The 17,625-nt window shown below is 50.6% G+C and overlaps 1 protein-coding gene across 2 annotated transcripts in view; it reads right to left on the bottom strand.

Moving 5' to 3' along the window:
- NUP155 (nucleoporin 155) overlaps nt 1-17,625 on the bottom strand; it is a 63,940-nt gene that overhangs the window by 40,508 nt on the left and 5,807 nt on the right. For both annotated transcript variants that reach the window (XM_073543958.1, XM_073543957.1), the window contains exons 5-12: nt 17,491-17,583; nt 16,861-17,021; nt 13,193-13,298; nt 12,847-12,920; nt 12,679-12,770; nt 5,691-5,788; nt 2,748-2,900; nt 2,379-2,479 (exon numbers count right to left, since the gene is read on the bottom strand). In XM_073543958.1, coding sequence (XP_073400059.1) covers nt 2,379-2,479; nt 2,748-2,900; nt 5,691-5,788; nt 12,679-12,770; nt 12,847-12,920; nt 13,193-13,298; nt 16,861-17,021; nt 17,491-17,583 — 878 coding nt within the window. The remainder of the gene's footprint in view (nt 1-2,378; nt 2,480-2,747; nt 2,901-5,690; nt 5,789-12,678; nt 12,771-12,846; nt 12,921-13,192; nt 13,299-16,860; nt 17,022-17,490; nt 17,584-17,625) is intronic.

The raw sequence follows: 17,625 nt of genomic DNA on the forward strand, positions 1-17,625 counted from the left end.
AACTATGAAGCCATATGTACAGAGGTACTATGAAGCACAATGATGCCAAATGATGCAGTATGATGCACAGCGGCCGTATGGCGCCCGGCGGCAGTATATCGCGCCCGGCGGCAGTATATCGCGCCCGGCGGCAGTATATCGCGCCCGGCGGCAGTATATCGCGCCCGGCGGCAGTATATCGCGCCCGGCGGCAGTATATCGCGCCCGGCGGCAGTATATCGCGCCCGGCGGCAATATGTCGCGCCCGGCGGCAATATGTCGCGCCCGGCGGCAATATGTCGCGCCCGGCGGCAATATGTCGCGCCCGGCGACAATATATCGCGCCCGGCGACAATATATCGCGCCCGGCGACAATATATCGCGCCCGGCGACAATATATCGCGCCCGGCGACAATATATCGCGCACAGCGACAATATATCGCGCACAGAGACAATATCTCGTGCCCAGCGGCAATATCCTGCACAGCGGCGATACGATGTTCAGCGGCGATACGATGCACAGAGACAAAACAACGCCCCTATGATGTAATATGATGCACAGACTACGGCCCTGCTTGAAGGTGCCAAACGAGAGACCAGGCCCCCAGTTAACTCCAAGAGAGCAATCAGAGATCCGGATAAACCTCAGCTCTGAATAGTATAACTCGATTGTCAGACCGGCTCAACTTGAAGGAGCTAATTAATGAGCCGCAGGTGGAGGGCAGGCTCCCTGGAGACCATGTGCTGCATTCCACCATGTGTCCAGCCATAAGGCTCTGTGCAGACATGGCCTGCAACTAACTGAGGTCCCATTATGAGATGTAGCTTGGACAAATGGCCTTAGTATAGCCTAGAGGTCCAAGGCCTAGCTGCTTATATGTGAAGACACATCTCAGCACATGAGGCTCTAGGCCCAGCTTTGGCACCAAGGCATGAGGCTAGTATCAACCCAGAGGCCAGGCCCTGAACATAACAATCCAGCGTGCACTCACCTGTGCTGGCTCCACACCTGCTAGAAAGACAGGGGGAGCTGGTAACGCCGAGAGCCTACCATGGAGGGAAGTGGCGTTCGGTCAGGAATGTTGTATTACTGCCAGTGATTTCCTCTCCTGTGCCCTACAAGATCCAAGAAACTAGGCTGTTGCCTGTCTCGTTCTGCACTTCCGTGTTCTGCCGTGGAACGCATGCCGACCTTATGCTGACGTTACCGGAGGCGCGACGGCCTTCTCCACCGCGTGTTCTCTGGAAGTAGCAATGTTTTGCCGGCCGGCGTCCGAGCCAAGAGCCTCCCACCGGGAGGAGCGGCTCAACCCAGGAGCACGTCCGCTCGACTGGTCTTTGAGGCAGAGGGACTCCCCACCGGGGAGTGTCAGCCCTGGGCCCCTTGACAGGGGGAAGGAATGGACGCGCCGCACGATCCCCCTGAGCCCATCATGCAGGCTTGCTGAAGAACTTCTCCAAGAGGTGTCAGCCACGGTCCGCTTGACAGAGGGGAAGAGGGCTGAGACCCCTTATCCCGTCTGATACAGCAAATGATGGCTGAGGGACCTCTCCCAGAGAGGAATCAGCCACGGACCGCCTGCCAGGGGAATGGAAAGCCATAAACGTCCACAGGCTATATTCACTCTAAGAGCAACCTCTCATACAACCGTCCCCTGCTGGGACAGGAAAAACACTGGAGGGTGGAGGGGCCTTTTAACCTCTCTCTGATCCTGTCCCACTATAGGGCAAGGAAGGACGTCCTCCATGGTGCTGTCCGGAGGGACGTAAGGGAAAAAAGAGAATGACTCCTTAAAATCATTGCTAATGCTGCTGTGATCACAGGACAGGAAGTTTCATTCTTTGAGGTGTCAGAATCATAATGGAAGAAAAGGGCTACAATAATTAAAATCTGTTACTCTGCCGCACATAAAAATTAATTAAGTAGCTTAAAGTAAAATGAAGCTGCAGTGATTTGTGACCGCACTTATGAATAATCAGGGCTCGATACCATGGATTAGCGATCAGTGATAGGACCTCGTCTAGTAATCAGATATTATAAAGATAAAGATTATAAAGATATTATACCCCATAAAGTCTGTGTTTGAATCAGCGCCAATGCTGCTGTAATCAAAGGACTTACATTCGTTTCTTTAGGTGACAGCAGCAGCGAGGAAGTTCGGTCAACAATATAATCTCCTCTTATTCTGTCCCACATGAAAACCATTGGATTGAGTGGCCTACAAGCCAATTAAATGGGTACACACAAAATGGACAACCCCTTTAACTGTATATACCACGTGTTAGTTTGTTTCTAATCTGAAATTAACTCTAACGGTGTACGATCACTGAAGGTGCACAATCTTAAAACACATATGAATGGACAGTCGTAGATTCGAATAAATGCCAAATGCTTTCACCTGCATCTCCATCAGTGGTCTCTGAAAGGGAAAGGAGTCGTGGTTGATGCACCATAAAATGTCATGATCTTCGTTTTCAGAGGCCGCCATGAGCAAAACACCTAAAAACCGGGAACGACAAAAGACGAAAGTAATCCAGTATTGGATAAAAGGGAAAAGAACAATTAGTATTCTGCATGCACAACGCCAGATGTTATGGTCCGAGGCCTGACCTGCCCGTGATTTCCTGATCCGAGCGATCAGTCACATGTGTGGCTAGGAGGTCAGGGCAGGAGATCAATAGTGGACTGGGCATTGCTGCACGATCACGGGCTGTAAAACCTGCTAGTGTGAACGCACGCCTAAACAGTAGGTTTCTCAGCCACTCACCATTGTTGTACAGGGCTTTGTGAACCTTCGATGGCTTCTCCACAGTGGAAGATGCAGAAAATCCGGGTGGCAAGCGGACATGCACCAAGGACAACATTCTTGGGTGGGTTGCAGGCTGTTTGAATGGCACGGTAGTGAAGTAAAGTCGGACCCCTGGAATAGAAAAACCTACATTAATGCGAGTTACACTGAAAGGAAAAAGTAGATTCCTCCCCAGCAGGCGGCACCAAGCAATCCAGCTCAGTGTCATGTAGGAGGCAGACACAGGCCTAACGCCCAGACCCGTTTCCACCTACGGTGTTTTTTATTTACACTCATTTTCTCTTTTCCCCAGATTATAATTAACATTTCTTTGGTACAGACGAAAGGTAGAGACGAGTAGAGCGACAAGTTTGGTCAGGACGCAGCAAGCCTGTAATCACCCAGGTTTTATCGTAGCTTCAGAGGTAACAGCTGAATCAAGATGTATGCGCTGTATGCAACAGAGCAGAGTGTCATTATAAAGGTTGTCCCTTTTCAGAAAACTTTTCTCCATAGGCTCAGATTGTTATTTTACAACAACAGAGCTTCACTCTCTCTCCTTGGGTCCAGAGCCGAGTCTCTGCCGCTGCCCCAGTCTTTGACGATAGGATGCAGCTGTGACGTCATCCAACAGATAGGAGCAGCGGTGGCAACTAAGCACTGACCCGGGGAGAGCAAGTAATGCTCTGTTTGTTATTTTACAACTATCTAAGCCTATAGAGAAAAGTTTTCTGAAAGTAGACAACCCCTTTAAGTAATAAAACTAATAAAGGAGGGTTCAGCTGGGCTCAGGCTATGTGTTTAAAGGTACTGTCACACTTAGCGATGTACCAGCGATCCCGACCAGCGATATGACGCGGTCAGGATCGCTGGTGCATCGCTAAGTGGTCACTAGTGAGCTGCCACACAGGCAGATCTCACCAGCGACATCGCTGGGGTCGGGGGTCGCTACTTACCTGTCACACTAGGCGATCCTGCGTCCTCCTGCCCGGCTCCACGCTCGTCTCTCCACAGGAAGCGCCGCAGGAAGCTGACGACGAGAAGCGGTCCAGGACGTTCTCGCGCGATCAGCGATAACCAGCGGAGGAGCGGTCGTAGGTAAGTATCAGACACAGCGATATCGCTAGCAATATCGCTATAACGTCACAAGTTATAGCGATATTGCTAGCGATATCGATTAGTGTGACAGGCCCTTAAGAGCACAAGGCTGGAGAAGAGGAAACTGAGCTTTCAGCAGATGCAGTGAAAGTCAGTGAGGATGAATGATGTGCTTCCTTCTCCTACCCTGTGACCTATGTAGAAGTGGTTCCTTCTCTTGCCCTGTGACCTTTCTAAATGTGCTTCCTTCTTTTGCTGTGACCTTTCTAGATATGCTTCCTTTTGCGCCTCTGTGACCTATGTAGAGGTGCTTCCTTCTCCTGCGCTGTGACCTATGTAGAGGTGCTTCCTTCTCCTGCCCTCTGACCTATGTAGAGGTGCTTCCTTCTCCTGCCCTCTGACCTATGTAGAGGTGCTTCCTTCTCTTGCCCTGTGACCTATGGAGAGGTGCTTCCTTCTCCTGCCCTGCGACTTCTGTTGAGGTGCTACCTTCTCCTGCCTGTGACCTATGTAGAGGTGCTTCCTTCTCTTGTCCTGTGACCTATGTAGAGGTGCTTCCTTCTCTTGCCCTGTGACCTATGTAGAGGTGCTTCCTTCTCCTGCCCTCTGACCTATGTAGAGGTGCTTCCTTCTCTTGCCCTGTGACCTATGGAGAGGTGCTTCCTTCTCCTGCCCTGTGACTTCTGTTGAGGTGCTACCTTCTCCTGCCTGTGACCTATGTAGAGGTGCTTCCTTCTCTTGCCCTGTGACCTATGTAGAGGTGCTTCCTTCTCCTGCCCTCTGACCTATGTAGAGGTGCTTCCTTCTCCTGCCCTCTGACCTATGTAGAGGTGCTTCCTTCTCTTGCCCTGTGACCTATGGAGAGGTGCTTCCTTCTCCTGCCCTGTGACTTCTGTTGAGGTGCTACCTTCTCCTGCCTGTGACCTATGTAGAGGTGCTTCCTTCTCCTGCCCTCTGACCTATGTAGAGGTGCTTCCTTCTCCTGCCCTGTGACTTCTGTTGAGGTGCTACCTTCTCCTGCCTGTGACCTATGTAGAGGTGCTTCCTTCTCTTGCCCTGTGACCTATGTAGAGGTGCTTCCTTCTCCTGCCCTGTGACCTATGTAGAGGTGCTTCCTTCTCCTGCCCTCTGACCTATGTAGAGGTGCTTCCTTCTCTTGCCCTGTGACCTATGGAGAGGCGCTTCCTTCTCCTGCCCTGTGACTTCTGTTGAGGCGCTTCCTTCTCCTGCCTGTGACTTATGTAGAGGTGCTTCCTTCTCTTGCCCTGTGACCTATGTTGAGGTGCTTCCTTCTCCTGCCTGTGACCTATGTAGACGTGCTTCCTTTTCCTGCCCTGTGACCTATGTAGAGGGCTACCTTTTCCTGCTTTGTGACCCATGTAGACATGCTTTCTTCTCCTGTACTCTGACCTATGTAGACATGCTTCCTTCTCCTGCACTCTGACCTATGTATCGCAGTACATTTTTGTGAATGATCACGCAGAACGTTTTATGGTGGTTCTGCCAAGTTACTAAAGAAGCAGTCAGGAGTATCCAGCATTACATGGCCCCTTTATATACAATATAAGACACAGAGACATGGACCATGTAGTTGCTCAGACTAATAGAAGTGTCGGAGGTGCAAAGCAGCGGTGACAAACTGCTTTGCATTTTGGTTTTGGTCCCCGACTCTCTCAGACAGCCAGAGCAGACACCTGATCCGCTCATTCCATGAGTTTTAATGCAGCGATGCCAAGACATTGGGCGGTCAAGAGAAAGATATTCACATCATATAGTTAAAAAATAAAAGTGAGTATCTGACGTGATGCCAACTGTAACACTCACCGGCATGGGTAATAGCTAGCAGGTGACAGTTCACAGATTCGGATCTCTCAATCACAGCGATCTGGACGATGGGTTTGAATACTGAGCGATCTATTGTTCTATTAAGGAAAAAGGAAAAAAATCAGGATCCAGACGGACGATGTGTGTGCAGCAGTGCCGATGTGCAGGACTGCAGGTGGCAACTAGACTGTGGCTACACATCAGCCTCAAGTAGCTGCAATGGAATATGCAAGTAAAGGACCATAAAACGGCGATGTATGCAAATGTTGTTTAAACAAACATACGTTTTATGAAATTCTTACCGCATACTGAACACTGCATTAATAAAACATGAAAAATAATGTCAGACATTTCATTTTTCTTGGTTGCTTCGTTGTAGAACACAGGAACCATGGGTGTACTCTGCTGCCACCAGGAGGTCAACACAAGGGATTACAGAAGTCGGTCCGTCCCCTACAGAAACCTTAGTGTCACGAGGAGGCACACACAGATCTGAGGCCCGGATCTGTTTCCACCTTTGTACTGATATTTTTCACTTTTCTCCTTTACATTAGGGAAACCAATGGGAATGTCCTCTGTGTAATCCCGACGTAAGATGGAGAGAACAGTCGGCCAGGGGTCAGGGTGCACCCTCTATCGTCTGGAAGGCAGGACCATATTAACTTGACGCAGTCAGCCCTTTCCTTTTGTCTTTTGCCTGACCGCCTCCTAAAGAGTGCACAGAGCAAAGACTGGATGCAAGACCACTGGACCAAGCGTCTTCAGGAAAGGCGAGTATAACTTGCCTCCTGGATACATTGCTCAGACTCCAAGATGCGCAGCATTCCTCGCTGTCTTTGTGCGACGACCTACTTTCCACCGACATCATGCACTCACCCTTTCTGCAGGCCTGTACCCCCCCATCCTGTCTGTCCTTCCGTGGTGCACAGTGCAGAGACCTCACAGCTGGGCGAATGCCGCATGGGGAAATGGCAAAAATCAGACACCATTCTGACCACTTCCTGAACAAGTCAGCCCCTGACCGCTCCACACAGCACATCTCACCAGCGCTCTGACCACCTCCTGAGCAAATCAGCCCCTCTGACCGCTCCATACAGCACAACTCACCAGTGCTCCGACCACCTCCTGAGCAAATCAGCCCCTCTGACCGCTCCACACAGCACATCACACCAGCGCTCCGACCACCTCCTGAGCTAGTCAGCCCCTCTGACCGCTCCACACAGCACATCACACCAGTGCTCTGACCACCTCCTGAGCAAGTCAGCCCCTCTGACCGCTCCATTCAGCACATCACACCAATGCTCCGACCACCTCCTGAGCAAGTCAGCCCCTCTGACCGCTCCATACAGCACATCTCACCAGTGCTCTGACCACCTCCTGAGCAAATCAGCCCCTCTGACCGCTCCATACAGCACAACTCACCAGTGCTGACCACCTCCTGAGCAAGTCAGCCCCTCTGACCTCTCCATACAGCACATCACACCAGTGCTCCGACCACCTCCTGAGCAAATCAGCCCCTCTGACCGCTCCACACAGCACATCACACCAGCGCTCCCACCACCTCCTGAGCTAGTCAGCCCCTCTGACCGCTCCACACAGCACATCACACCAGTGCTCCGACCACCTCCTGAGCTAGTCAGCCCCTCTGACCGCTCCACACAGCACATCACACCAGTGCTCCGACCACCTCCTGAGCAAGTCAGCCCCTCTGACCGCTCCATTCAGCACATCACACCAATGCTCCGACCACCTCCTGAGCAAGTCAGCCCCTCTGACCGCTCCATACAGCACATCACACCAATGCTCTGACCACCTCCTGAACAAGTCAGCCCCTCTGACCTCTCTATACAGCACATCACACCAGTGCTCTGACCACCTCTTGAACAAGTCAGCCCCTCTGACCGCTCCATACAGCACATCACACCAGTACTCTGACCACCTCCTGAACAAGCCAGCCCCTCTGACCGCTCCATACAGCACATCTCACCAGTACTCTGACCACCTCCTGAACAAGTCAGCCCCTCTGACCGCTCCATACAGCACATCACACCAGTACTCTGACCACCTCTTGAACAAGTCAGCCCCTCTGACCGCTCCATACAGCACATCACACCAGTGCTCTGACCACCTCCTGAACAAGTCAGCCCCTCTGACCGCTCCATACAGCACATCACACCAATGCTCTGACCACCTCCTGAACAAGTCAGCCCCTCTGACCGCTCCATACAGCACATCTCACCAGTGCTCTGACCACCTCCTGAACAAGTCAGCCCCTCTGACCTCTCTATACAGCACATCTCACCAGTGCTCTGACCACATCCTGAACAAGTCAGCCCCTCTGACCGCTCCATACAGCACATCTCACCAGTGCTCTGACCACCTCCTGAACAAGTCAGCCCCTCTGACCTCTCTATACAGCACATCTCACCAGTGCTCTGACCACCTCCTGAACAAGTCAGCCCCTCTGACCGCTCCATACAGCACATCTCACCAGTGCTCTGACCACCTCCTGAACAAGTCAGCCCCTCTGACCTCTCCATACAGCACATCACACCAGCGCTCTGACCACCTCCTGAACAAGTCAGCCCCTCTGACCTCTCTATACAGCACATCTCACCAGTGCTCTGACCACCTCCTGAACAAGTCAGCCCCTCTGACCGCTCCATACAGCACATCTCACCAGTGCTCTGACCACCTCCTGAACAAGTCAGCCCCTCTGACCTCTCCATACAGCACATCACACCAGTGCTCCGACCACATCCTGAACAAGCCAGCCCCTCTGACCTCTCTATACAGCACTTCTCACCAGTGCTCTGACCACCTCCTGAACAAGTCAGCCCCTCTGACCTCTCCATACAGCACATCACACCAGCGCTCTGATCACCTCCTGAACAAGTCAGCCCCTCTGACCGCTCCATACAGCACATCACACCAATGCTCTGACCACATCCTGAACAAGTCAGCCCCTCTGACCTCTCTATACAGCACATCACACCAATGCTCTGACCACCTCCTGAACAAGTCATCCCCTCTGACCTCTCTATACAGCACATCTCACCAGTACTCTGACCACCTCCTGAACAAGTCAGCCCCTCTGACCGCTCCATACAGCACATCACACCAGTGCTCTGACCACCTTCTGAACAAGTCAGCCCCTCTGACCTCTCTATACAGCACATCTCACCAGTGCTCTGACCACCTCCTGAACAAGTCAGCCCCTCTGACCGCTCCATACAGCACATCACACCAGTGCTCCGACCACATCCTGAACAAGCCAGCCCCTCTGACCGCTCCATACAGCACTTCTCACCAGTGCTCTGACCACCTCCTGAACAAGTCAGCCCCTCTGACCGCTCCATACAGCACATCACACCAGTGCTCCGACCACATCCTGAACAAGCCAGCCCCTCTGACCGCTCCATACAGCACTTCTCACCAGTGCTCTGACCACCTCCTGAACAAGTCAGCCCCTCTGACCTCTCCATACAGCACATCACACCAGCGCTCTGATCACCTCCTGAACAAGTCAGCCCCTCTGACCTCTCCATACAGCACATCACACCAATGCTCCGACCACCTCCTGAACAAGTCAGCCCCTCTGACCTCTCTATACAGCACATCACACCAATGCTCTGACCACCTCCTGAACAAGTCAGCCCCTCTGACCTCTCTATACAGCACATCTCACCAGTACTCTGACCACCTCCTGAACAAGTCAGCCCCTCTGACCGCTCCATACAGCACATCACACCAGTGCTCTGACCACCTCTTGAACAAGTCAGCCCCTCTGACCGCTCCATACAGCACATCACACCAGTGCTCTGACCACCTCCTGAACAAGTCAGCCCCTCTGACCTCTCTATACAGCACATCTCACCAGTGCTCTGACCACCTCCTGAACAAGTCAGCCCCTCTGACCTCTCTATACAGCACATCTCACCAGTGCTCCGACCACCTCCTGAACAAGTCAGCCCCTCTGACCTCTCTATACAGCACATCACACCAATGCTCTGACCACCTCCTGAACAAGTCAGCCCCTCTGACCTCTCTATACAGCACATCTCACCAGTACTCTGACCACCTCCTGAACAAGTCAGCCCCTCTGACCGCTCCATACAGCACATCACACCAATGCTCTGACCACCTCTTGAACAAGTCAGCCCCTCTGACCGCTCCATACAGCACATCACACCAGTGCTCTGACCACCTCCTGAACAAGTCAGCCCCTCTGACCTCTCTATACAGCACATCTCACCAGTGCTCTGACCACCTCCTGAACAAGTCAGCCCCTCTGACCTCTCTATACAGCACATCTCACCAGTGCTCTGACCACCTCCTGAACAAGTCAGCCCCTCTGACCGCTCCATACAGCACATCACACCAGTGCTCCGACCACATCCTGAACAAGTCAGCCCCTCTGACCTCTCTATACAGCACTTCTCACCAGTGCTCCGACCACATCCTGAACAAGTCAGCCCCTCTGACCTCTCCATACAGCACATCACACCAGCGCTCTGACCACCTCCTGAACAAGTCAGCCCCTCTGACCGCTCCATACAGCACATCACACCAGCGCTCCGACCACCTCCTGAACAAGTCAGCCCCTCTGACCTCTCCATACAGCACATCACACCAGTGCTCTGACCACATCCTGAACAAGTCAGCCCCTCCGACCTCTCTATACAGCACATCACACCAGCGCTCCGACCACCTCCTGAACAAGTCAGCCCCTCTGACCTCTCCATACAGCACATCACACCAGCGCTCCGACCACCTCCTGAACAAGTCAGCCCCTCTGACCTCTCCATACAGCACATCACACCAGTGCTCTGACCACCTCCTGAACAAATCAGCCCCTCTGACCGCTCCATACAGCACATCTCATCAGTACTCTGACCACCTCCTGAACAAGTCAGCCCCTCTGACCGCTCCATACAGCACATCACACCAGTGCTCTGACCACCTCTTGAACAAGTCAGCCCCTCTGACCGCTCCATACAGCACATCACACCAGTACTCTGACCACATCCTGAACAAGTCAGCCCCTCTGACCGCTCCATACAGCACATCTCATCAGTGCTCTGACCACCTCCTGAGCAAGTCAGCCCCTCTGACCGCTCCATACAGCACATCTCATCAGTGCTCTGACCACCTCCTGAGCAAGTCAGCCCCTCCGACCTCTCCATACAGCACATCTCACCAGTGCTGACCACCTCCTGAGCAAGTCAACAACTCCAATCACGCCATATGGCACATCTCAGCAGTGTTCTAACCACCTCCTGAGCGAGTCAGCCCCTCCGACCTCGCCATACAGCACATCTCACCAGTGCTCTGACCACCACCAGAGCAAATCAGCCCCTTCGACCTCTCCATATGGCACATCTCAACAGTGCCCTCACCACGTTCTGACTGAGTCAGCCCCTTTAACCGCTCTATATGGCACATCGCACCAGTGCTCTGAGCACCACCTGAGCAAGCCAGCCATCAAGCAGTGAGAGATCATTATGGCGTTTCCCACAAAAAACAGCGAGTCATATCTACCAACAGTGACCTCTCGGTATGGAGCATTTCGGCTCTTCTCTAACCACTGGCTGGAGTTCACCTTCTGGGAGAGACCCCACGGCTTGGAGAAGCCCCCTAGTGCAGCTGGCTTTCTTCCAGCTTTAATTCTGGCAGATGTTTACTCCTAGGAGGATTCTGATCCATCCCTTGCATGGACCATTCCTCTAATCGAGGCTCACAATACATATCATACATTACAGATGATGGATGCTGACGCGTTTCACTTTCTTTCACCCTTCCAACAGCCTTTTCTATCATTGGCATTTTTTACCCCTTATACAATGACATTATCTGGTGAAGTGAATAATGACATACAAAACTACAACTCTTTCTGCAAAATACAACCCTTGTTATTAACCCCTTCATGATAAGAGCTTTTTTCGGTTTTGCGTTTTCGTTTTTCATTCCCCTTCTTCCCAGAGCCATAACTTTTTTACTTTTCTGTCAAAATGGAAAAAAAAATTCCAAAGTTTGCTAAAAAAAAAAAAAAAAGCCGCCATTTTCCAAGACACGTAGCGTCTCCAATTTTCGTGATCTCTGGTTGGGTGAGGGCTTATTTTTTGCACGCCGGGCTGACATTTTTAATGATACCACATTTGTGCACATACGATATTTTGATCGCCTGTTATTGCATTTTAATGCAATGTCGCATTAACCAAAAAAACGTAATTCTGGGGTTTTGATTTTTTTTTCCCGCTACATCGTTTAGCGACCAGGTTAATCCTTTTTTTATTGCTAGATTGGGCGATTCTGAACGCGGCGATACCAAATATATATAGGTTTGATTTTTTTTTTATTGCTTTATTTTGAATGGGACGAAAGGGGGGTGATTTAAACTTTTATAATTTCTTTTATATTTTTAAAACTATTTTTCTTGCACTTTTGGCATGCTTCAATAGCCTCCATGGGAGGCTAGAAGCTGCCATAGCCTGATCGGCTCTGCTACATAGAGGTGATGCTCAGATCGCCTCTATGTAGCAGGATTACTGCATTGCTATGAGCCCCTTCCACAGGGTGGCACTCATAGCAATCCAGCATCAACAACCATAGAGGTCTCAAGAGGTGAGCGGTGAGCGTATTTCCGGCCCGATGGCCGGAAGCACGCGTTAAATGCCGCTGTCAGTTTGACAGCGGCATTTATCTAGTTAAAAGGCGTGGGTGGATTGCGACTCCACTTGCGCCTATTGTGGGCACGTCAGCTGTTCAAAACAGCTGACATGTCCCAGCTTTGAGGCGGGCTCACCGCCGGAGCCCACATCAAAATGGAGGTACTGCCATTGGATGTACTATCTCGTCCAATGGCAGTAAGGGGTTAAAGAGGGGGGGGGGGGAAGGTAAGGTTTAAACACTGAATTTTTTACTATGGAGACAGTTGACGTCCTCCCTGATAACAGCGGCCCCCGGTTCTGGACGAGGTGCTCTTTACCTGGCAATATTCCCAGCAGCCGAGACTATGGAGTTCTGAGACACCGAGGCCACTCTGCTCATCCCGTTACCATCGTACCCCAAGTCATATACCTACAAATACAAATCGCCATTAAGTTTTGTGCCCTTTATACTTACAGACCGCTGAGAGACCATCGGTGTAGGTTACCTGTAGGACGCCTTTCTCTGAACGGGTGTAGAGGATGTTCCTCGAATTGTCCACAGCGATCTGAACGATTGGGTCTGCAGGCAAAGAAAACATAATTTAATCATTTTGTCTACAAACAACTCTTGTAATGGCAGAAAAACATTTACCAAGGTGATGGAAAAAGGTCTTCAATATTAGAGAGATAAATAGCAATATTGTGACAGCCGTATGTCATTTACAGGAGACAGGGAGCGGCCTGGAGGATCTCTGTGACTACCCGAGATTGCACAGGATGATGAACACCTGCTGTTGTCAGAGAGCCACGAGAAAGTGGAGGAATTCATGTAAAACTTAGATCTGGACTTACCATCCTCTGAAAAGGAGAACTGAAGCACTGATGGGACGAGGAAGGACAGTGTGCTCTTCGAGTGGTTGATTTTCCTGCACCTCGGATTGAACCATCCAGCTTCAGCCTAAAGAAGAACAACTTTGATCTAAAGAAGTTGTCGAGTGCCATATTCATCTACAACTTCTAGAAAAGCTTGCCGCTTCTTCGTCAGAGAAAATGCAAATATTTGAGATGGCTATAGACATTATAAAGGTATTCTCAAATTTGGAAGTTATCACCAGTCGGTAGGATAAGTGTATAACTTCCCGATCGCTAGGGGTCCGACCGTGCCATGTGTAAGGAGCAGTGTTCGACTGTGCACATTGCTGCTCCATTCATCCTTAAAGGGGTTGGCCGGGCTTTTCACATAATCTCAGTACATATCTGGGCTGCAGAATTGTGACAATAAGTCATTTACTTTCTGTCACTAGTTTGCACGGTTTTGTAGATATTCTTAACAGAACGTCCAAGGGGGGGGGGGTGTTATGGCATTGAAATGACAACTGGTCGTTTCCTCCTACGCTACTAAAAACATGACGCCTGGGCACGGCTGTGTTTATTGTGCCACACTCTTCTATAGGTATGTGACCTTCCACTTATGTCTAGGCAATAATTTTATCCTTGAATGGTTAGCCAGGGATTTTTCCCTTGATTTTGATGGCCTCCTATATAGTACTCTTGCCTTTTCACTATTGGTGTTCACAATATCTATGTATTGTTGCACTGTTATACCATCCCTATACTTGTGGCCCACTATACATTGCCTTTTTATAGTGTCACTTTTTAGCTGTATTGTGCCTCATTTGTTTATAATAAAGACTGTGATTTTTACATTTATACTGGACTTTTTACACTGGTTCTTCTTGGTGTTTGTATAAAAACATGACGCCTGTAGCAACAACCCCACCCTCCATAGCTACAGGCCCTCCCCGTCCACATGAAGAAGTCCTCCTCACACAGTAACAAATCCTCCCCGCCGCTCCATTCCGCCCCCTCCCCGCCGCTCCATTCTTCCCCCTCCCCGCCGCTCCATTCTGCCCCCTTCCCCCCGGCGCTATTCCCCCCACCTCCCTGCCGCTCCATTCCCCCCCACCATGCCGGTCCGTCTCACCCGGTCTTCACATTGCCGGTGAAAGTGCAGCAGGGAAGCGCCTGGTCATGTGACAGGCTCTGTGCACGTCACTTAAGCCTGCCTGTCACATGACCCGCTCCTTCCCTGCTGCACTTTCACCGGCAATGTGAAGACCGGGTGAGACGGACCGGCATGGTGGGGGGGAATGGAGTGGCGGGGAGGGGGGGGGGTGGAATAGAGCCGGGGGGAAGGGGCGGAATGGAGCGGCGGGGAGGATTTGTTACTGTGTGAGGAGGACTTCTTCACGTGGACGGGGAGGGCCTGTAGCTATGGAGGGTGGGGTTGTTGCTACAGAGGGCGTGTTTTTAGTAGCGTAGGAGGAAACGACCAGTTCTCATTTCAATGCCGGAACACCCCGCCTTGGATGTTCTGTTAAGAATATATACAAAACCGTGCAAACTAGTGACAGAAAGTAAATTACTTATTGTCACCATTCTGCAGCCCAGATATGTACTGAGATTATGTGAAAAGCCCGGACAACCCCTTTAATGTGATCGCTGGAGATACAGCGCGGCGCTCGGCTAATATACGGAACTGACGTAAAAATTAATGAAGCCGCAGTGCCTGCAATCGAACACCACTTCTTTTACACCTGACTTGTTCTTGGGATCAGTGGGGATCCCAGCGGTTGGGAAATTATCCCCTATCCAACGGATAAGATATGATAATGAGAGTACCAAATTCAATAGAAAAAAAAACGACACTTGTATTGGTAATTGAGGATGCAGTGATACCAGATGTTATTTTTAAAGGGAATCTGTCACCTTTTTAGCCCCTATTAGCTGCCGGCATAGACATCGGAGGCTTATCTACAGCATTCTGTAATGCATTCTGTAATGCTGTAGATAAGCCCCCGATGTAACCTGAAAGAGAAGGAAAACACGTTATATTATACTCACCGGGGTGGGCGGTCCGGTCCGATGGGTGTCGACGTCCCATCCGGCGCTTCCCTTCTTCATACAATGACGTCCTCTTCTCCCGTCCTGTAATGGCTCCGGCGCACTGCTCTGCCCTGTTGAGGGCAGAGCAGAGTCCTGCAGTGCGCAGGCGTCGGGAGAAGTCTGGCGCCTGCGCACTGCAGAATTCTGCTCTGCCCTCAACAGGGCAGAGCAAATGCGCCGAAACCACGACAGGAAGGGAAGAAGAGGACGTCATCGTATGAAGAAGGGAGGCGCCGGACGGGACGGCGACACCCACCGGACCGCCCACCCCGGTGAGTATAATATAACGTGTTTTCCTTCTCTTTCAGGTTACATCGGGGGCTTATCTACAGCATTACAGAATGCATTACAGAATGCTGTAGATAAGCCCCTGATGTCTATGCCGGCAGCCAATAGGGGCTAAAAAGGTGACAGATTCCCTTTAAGATGTGTTTTTTAGCTTTTTAATATGAAAAATTGTGCTTTTATTCAACACTTCACAGGATTTTATTTTTTTTCAACATTTGTTGGTCTCACAGGGAGACTAGAGCACATGATCTCACTGGTAATTCTCTGAACCACACATGTAGTACAGTGCACTGTCCAGCCTATTACTATAACACTAAAGGCCCCGTCACACTAAACGATGTCCCAGCGATCCCACCAACGATTCGACATGATGGGATCGCTGGACATCGTTAGACAGCCCCAGCGATCAGGACCAGCGACGCTGGTTTCTAATGTAAACGTCGGGTATCCAGGAGCCGCGCGGCTCCTGGATACCCGGCGTTTACATTAGCAACCAGCGTCGCTGATAGCTGGTCTCTCGCTGTCACACACAGTGATGCGTGCTGGGCAGCGGGAGACCAGCGATCGAAAAACGGCCCAGGCCGCTCGAGCACGATCAGCTATAACCGGCAGGTGGGCCGGTCGCTGATCCCAGTCACACACAGCGATCTCGCTGGCGAGATCGCTGATATGTCACAAAATCAGCGATCTCACTAGCGAGATCGCTTAGTGTGACGGGGCCTTAACTGACCGCATCGCCTACTAGGCTTTTATCTCAGGCAAACCTGGGTGGTCTTGCACTGCAGGGAACCGATGGAGTGTCGCAAGCGATCTCTGTCACTCTTTATTCTTGCTGTGGTTTCAGTGACCAGTAAACGAGTCGGCAGAGTGCAAAAAAAATATTGTCAGCGCTCAATTCCCTCTGCTACATCTCTGCTAGCAGGGAAAATTGAATGATGTTAGGCTGCGTTCATCTCAGGATCACAATCTCAACCCTTTCACATCCTAATGGATAATGACCTTGTCCTGTATGATGTGAATAGGCTGTGCAGTGACGGGAACTGTCTCAGCCATGCACCATATTTTTACAAGTGCAAATGAATGACCCAGAGTTGCAAATCCTCCCTCCCACCATACACTCTCCTAGCAAAGTATTCAAAGCAGTGGAGCATACAAGCCGTGCACCTAACTGCTGCATACAGTGTCACGTAGAAGATCCAAACCCGTCATCTGCACTATTTGCGGACTCCCTTTAAAAAAAAAAAAAAAAAAAAAAAAAAAAAAAAAAGAGAAAAGAGAAACCTTACTTGGTACGCTATTTCATACAAGCAGCCATCTTTCCCAGATAGGAAGATGCGCCCGTTGCTGGTGGACGTTATGCTGATCAGATAGGTGTTATCTGTGGAGATGGAGTAGAGCGGGTCTGGAAGGAGTTGCATCCCTGCGGACAGGCTGTCATTGGGGTTTCCTAGTATCAAACAAAATCGTAAATGTAAATATGGCTAACAGGGCTCATTTAGCATTGAACGCTATGATGACATTTTGTCAAGTGATCCACAGGATAAGAGATAACGTGCTAATTCGCTGGGGTCAGACCAGCGATCCTGAGAATGGGGTTCTGCAGTCTGGTGCTGAATGGAGCGGAGGTACGTGCGCTTGGCCTGTGATCCATTCATTGTCTAAGACACTGCCTCGTACAGCGCTCAGCTATTTCTTTCCATCCCACAGACAATGAATAAAACGGAGACGGCACAGCTCTGATCCATTCAGGACAGGGGCGCTGTGCACCATTCTCATGGTTCCAAAGCCCTGTTTTTGTTGGGGGTGACTGCTGGGACCAACAGTGATCAGTAAGTTAACCCACATTCTATGAAGAGCAGATAACTTGAAAAGTTAGTCACAAAAAATAATGTGATATTTGCCCATTGTACACTGACCTGTTTGCAAATTGGAGAAGCTGACTCCTAGAATAACGACGTCCACAGGAGTCGCGAGAACCAGCAGATAGCGAATGTGAGGCTGGAAAATACCTGGAAAACACAGAAAGAGAGGCCAAAGTGATAGCTGCTCGA

Source organism: Dendrobates tinctorius, unplaced genomic scaffold, assembly GCF_039654945.1.
Source record: "Dendrobates tinctorius isolate UK_male_01 unplaced genomic scaffold, ASM3965494v1 ptg000135l, whole genome shotgun sequence".
Classification (NCBI taxonomy): Eukaryota; Metazoa; Chordata; class Amphibia; order Anura; family Dendrobatidae; genus Dendrobates; species Dendrobates tinctorius.